Here is a 5,658-nt window from a genome sequence, read left to right as displayed (position 1 = left end):
TCAGGGTTTTCATATACATCAACGGAAAAGCCATTTCTGATGCAAAATGAAAGCTTCATATACATAAGCAAGCAAGGTTTACCCCGACCTGGCATAACGAGCTAAAGACCTCTCCTGGCCCAAGGAGGTGAGAGAGAGTGAAACCCCTTTATTCTCACCCCTTCCCGAGCTGTTCTTTTCAGTCCAAAATGGTTTCCCGGCTAACTCTCACAAAATCACAAATCGCTGTTGGCTGCTCAGATTAGTAAAGAGTGTTTGTCTGTGGGGCACGATTAACCTGCGTGTCCTTTTATGTGTACAGTGTGTGTATTGTATGGGACACCAAACATAGACAGCTGTGAGCATCTCATTCTGTGGACCAAGTTCTTCCTTGATACTGAACTGGTGTCCATTAACAAACTGATCTCCATTTTTTTCTCTTAACTTGTTACAGAGAAGGGATAATATCCCCAACCCTCTTCACTACATTGCAGCTGCCTGATCTCAGCTCAGAGGAGATGGCAGAGGGAAATCACTCGGTGGTGACTGAGTTCATTCTCACAGGACTGACAGATCGTCCGGAGCTCCAGGTTCCCCTGTTTGTGTTGTTCCTACTGATTTATGTTATCACCCTGGTGTGGAACGGGGGGATGATATATTTAATCACAACAGACCCCGGACTCTACACCCCCATGTACTTTTTCCTCCGCAATTTGTCTTTCTGTGATCTCTGCTTATCCTCGACAATTGCCCCTAAAATGCTGCAGCATTTCTTAGCCAAGAGGAAAAGTATTTCTCACAGTGCCTGTGCTGTGCAAATGTATTTGTTTCTTCTTTGTGTCGATATTGAGTGTCTCTTGCTGGCTGTGATGGCCTATGACCGTTATGTGGCCATCTGTAACCCATTGCTCTATACAGTCACCATGTCCAAGCAGTGCTGCAACCAGCTGCTGGGTGGGGTGTGTGTTCTGGGATTGGTGGATGCAATGATACACACGTGTCTGACATTTCAGCTGTCTTTCTGCAGCTCCAATATCATCAATCATTTCTTCTGTGATATTCCTCCACTGTTGGCTCTCTCCTGCTCTGACACCCACATCAATGAGATTATGCTGTTTACATTTACATGCTTCATTAATCTGACTACCGCTGCAACAATTCTTCTCTCTTATGCCTATATCTCCTCTGCCATCCTGCGGATCCGCTCTGCCGAGGGCCGGCACAAAGCCTTCTCTACGTGCACTTTCCACTTGACTGCAGTGGTCATATTATATGGCACAGGCCTTTTTATATGTTTCCAACCTAATTCCAGCTATTCCATGAACACAGACAAAATAGCCTCAGTGTTCTACACGCTGGTGATCCCCCTATTAAACCCCCTCATCTACAGCCTGAGGAACAGGGAGGTGAAGGACGCCCTGAGGAAAGCCATGAACAAACTCCTAACCAATTCCTGAATCCGTTCATCCCACTGCAGGTTGAGTGATGGGCAGTGGAAACAGGTGAATTCAATTCCCAGCCAATAGCAATAACATTTTTCCGAACCACATAGTATTATTGCTCATTCTTATGTTATTCTTATTACATTATTATTCAAAGTCCTACAGGCTCCAAATGAGGTCAGGCTTTAGTATTACTGCAGAAAAATTGAAGGAGGCGCCTGTTTCACATGGGAGCGTATATAAATATATCTTGGTTTCTGGGGTGGTTTCATTATGACCTGTGTGATTTCTATGGCTGAAGCAAAGAGAATTGTTGCAGAATTTGTCCTCTGGTTTGTGTCCATGTACTATGAAAAAAAAACATGATTTCAGTCAGAACATCCTTCACTCATCGTAAGGAAGTTCAACTACAAACAAAGAGGAGCATGATTTGTAAGAGAAAATGGTGTGTGTGCATCCTCTGTGACAGTCAGCACAGAACATTACACAAAATAGCTCAGAAAGGGTGAGCTTTTGAGACGTCAATTAAACCGAGAAATAAAATTGGACAGTAAACATTCACACCTCCTTAGTAGGTTTGTTCTGCATTTTTGCACCAAGCTCTGCTGGAATGTACGATAGACTGTCAAGGGTAGAGGTGTGGCAATTTTTTGCCTCCAGAGACTGCGTGTGCCAAATTGATAAAGCTGTGCCCATAACTGATTTTTTTTACTTCACAACTGCTTAGAAAACATCTCAACCTGATCCAAATGTGAAAATGCCCTAAACATTTAACAAACTGAAAACTTTGACCAAAGTGTTCTTTGGGGAGGGAGGAAGGAAGGGTTTGGCACAAACAGAAGTGGCACATGCCTTTTCCTGCATCCTTCTGTTCCAATGTAAATGCAAAGCCAGTGAAGGGCTAGCCTGGCAAAATGGATGGGAGTGGAAGAGGCAGTGATGCTGCTATGTCCCAAGTTGACTTCAATCCAGTGATCAAAGCACTCACATGGGAGAGACACGGGTCAATCCCTCTCTGTCTGGTGTGCTGAAGCAACTTGAAAGCTGTTTTCCCACACTGCTAGGGAGCACCCTGGTGAATGTCCATGGTGTGTTCTGCCTCCTCCTTAGAGCCGGACAATGCTCACGCTGAACGTTGATTCAAGTAATGGAAACGCAAGTTGATGTAGCTTAATTTCACGTGCAGCAGTGCCCGCACCTTGTGCTCACTGTGCTGTGTCAATGAGAGAGCTCTGGAATTGACGCAATGTAACTTAGATTATTTGCCAGTATCACTGTTATCACTGTTCACCAGCCTTGGGACTGATCCTTTGCAGGTACTGGGATTAAGACATTGATGGGCAATTGCACACCCATTGATCTGATGTGTCTCCACCAGATGTGCCAAACAAACCTGGCTTCATTTTTGGCAGCAGTGTCGTTGAAGCCAGTGATGCAGCTCTGGCCTCAGTATCTCCTGCTGGAGCCATGGCGTTCAAGAGGTATGAAAGTCAATACCAATAATGTATACCTTGGAGTGTCCTCTCACAAATCCAAATTTCTGTATGTCTCCAAAGTATACAAACTTTGAGAGGGAACCAAATGTTGCCTGCAGGCACACGGCATGAGAAGAGGCCACTACAGAACCTTTCTGAAGGGTCATCTCCAGCTTTATAGATAAATGCTCAATTCAATATTGAGAGCAGAAGTCTGTGGTAGCAACATTAGTTGTTGCTCTGCAAAGTCCTGTAAAGATTGTACTCTGTAAAGTGCAGAGTTGTTCCGAGGTCACAAAAGCAGGGCCAAAGCAGTTACTTAGAAACAAAAGGCAAATTGAGCCCTCAGCCATGACACAATCAAGTTTCATTGCCTTGGGAAAAGACCATTCTTGGGCAGGAAGAATGTTGTGAGCGAGAAATGTACGGGTTGACAAACCTCTGGGGTTTCCTTCCACTCAGAATTTGTCTCAAGAACCCCAAAGCTGGAAATGATTCTTACAAAAAAGAAATACCCATGAGAAGCAAAGACACAAACCTGAAAGCTACTATCCCTCCCTTTCTCTTGTCTCACATCAAAAACTATCTGTAGTAAAGTGAAAGGAGTCTTGGACTGGGGGGTTCTGGCTGAAAGGCTTCCAGCCAGTAACACCGCAGCAGTAGGTGGTGAGAGAAATCTTTTAATTCCTTTAGCTCCCTAAATTAGGTATTAGTTACAGGTTATCTTGTATTCCCTTTTAACAGCGGATGTCTGGGGTCACATTCTGTGGTCTCCATCAAGCACAATGAGTGACATTATTGGGCATCTTCCATCAATCATTACTTCTGTGATGCTGCCCCACTGCTGGCGCTCTTCTGCTCTGACTACAGCCTCATTGAGATTGTGCTGTTTGCTGTTGCATGCTTCCTTAATCTGAACAGCTTTATGACCATCCTCCCTTCCTATGACTATATCATCTCCACCGTCCTACAGATCCGCTCTGCCGAGGGCCGGCACAAAGCCTTCTCCACCTGCGCTTGCCACTTAACTGCACTGGTCATGTTATATGGCCCAGGCCTTTTTATATATTTACAACCTATGTCCACCTATTCCACGGACATGGAAAAAATAACCTCCGTGTTCTACATGTTGGTGATCCCCATGTTGAACCCCCTCATCTATATTCTGAGAAACAGGGAGGTGAAGGTCGCCCTGAGGAAAATCATGAATAAACTGCTAACCAATTTCTGAATATGTTCATCTCAGTGCTGGAAAGAGGAGAATTTAGTTCCCAGCCGATTTCAATGAAATTTTCCAGCCCCCCCCCCCATAGTATTATTGTTCATTATTATATTGTTCTTATTACATTATTATTCAAAGAAATCCTACAGGCTCCAACTGAGATCAGGCTTTAGTGTTACTCCAGCAAAACTAAAGGAGGCACCTGTTTCACATGGGAGAGTATCTCAATATATCTCTGTTCCTGGGGTGGTTGTCTTAGGATGTGTGTCCCTTCTGTGGCTGAAGCAAAGGGAGTTGTTGTAGAGATTGTCCCCTGCTTCATGTCCATGCACTATGAAGAAAAACATGATTTCCCTACATCTGTCACTTCCTCTTAAGGGAACTACAAAGACAGAGGAGCATAATTTGTAAGAGGGACCACGGTGTTTGGGGACCACGGTGTTTGCGCACATCTGTGACAGTCTGCACTGAACACGACACAATATAGCTCAGAAAGGGTGAACTTTTCATTTGTCAATTACACAAGACAGTAATATTTACACCTCCTTGGCAGGTTTGCTCTACGTTCTTATTCTGAGCTCTGCTGGAATGTACCATAGACTGGCAAGGGAACAACAAAACTAAGAGAGAGCACAGGGTGTGTGCATCCTCCGTGACAGTCTCAACTGAACATAATACAACATAGCACAGAAAAGGGTGAACTTTTTCTACATCAATTAAACCGGGAGAAGAAATTGGACAGTAAACATTTACACCTCCTTGACAGGTTAGCTCCATATCCTTGCTCTGAGATCTGTTGGACTGTACTGTGGACTTGCAAGGGTATAGATATGGCCATTTTTTGACTCCAGGGACTATAAGCGCCAAATAGGTACAGCTGTGCCCGTAACTATTTTTTAGTTCACAGATGCTGAGAACACGTCTCAACCTGATCCAAGTCTGAAAGTTCCCTAAGCATGTAACAAACTGGAAAGATTGAGCAAATTGTCCTTCAGGGAGGAAACAAGAGTTTGGCATGACCAGAAATGCTACACGTCTTTGCTTGACTCCTTCCGCTCCAATGTAAATGCAAAGCCAGTGAAGGGTTACACTGACAAAATGGATGGGTGTGAAAGAGGCAGTGATGCTGCTGCTTGCCTTGTAGACTTTAACCCAGTAATCAGAACGCTCACATGGGCCATTAGGGTACGTCTAAACTACATGCCTCCGTTGACGGAGGCATGTAGATTAGACAGATCGGCAGAGGGAAATGAAGCCGCAATTAAAATAATCGTGGCTTCATTTAAATTTAAATGGCTGCCCCGCTCTGCCGATCAGCTGTTTGTTCGCAGAGCGGGGCAGTCTGGACGCGCCGCGTCGACAAAGAAGCCTTTCTTGATCGGCACAGGTAAACCTGGTTTCATGAGGCATACCTGTGCCGATCAAGAAAGGCTTCTTTGTCGACGCGGCGCGTCCAGACTGCCCCGATCTGCTGACAAACAGCTGATTGGCAGAGCGGGGCAGCCATTTAAATTTAAATGAAGCCGCGATTATTTTAATC

The 5,658-nt window shown here is 44.8% G+C and overlaps 1 protein-coding gene across 1 annotated transcript; it reads left to right on the top strand.

Annotated features, from left to right (window-relative positions):
• The first annotated feature begins 488 nt into the window (after positions 1-488).
• Positions 489-1,436, top strand: LOC142829022 (olfactory receptor 5AR1-like). Its single transcript, XM_075926080.2, has one exon. The coding sequence runs from the start codon at positions 498-500 to the stop codon at positions 1,434-1,436; it is 939 nt and encodes a 312-aa protein (XP_075782195.2). The 5' UTR covers positions 489-497.
• Positions 1,437-5,658: the final 4,222 nt, after the last annotated feature.

Source organism: Pelodiscus sinensis, chromosome 5, assembly GCF_052426305.1.
Source record: "Pelodiscus sinensis isolate ZL-2025 chromosome 5, ASM5242630v1, whole genome shotgun sequence".
In the NCBI taxonomy this organism is placed as follows: domain Eukaryota; kingdom Metazoa; phylum Chordata; order Testudines; family Trionychidae; genus Pelodiscus; species Pelodiscus sinensis.
The sequence above is the reverse complement of the archived record's forward strand: the minus strand, read 5'-3'. Positions and strand labels throughout refer to the sequence as shown.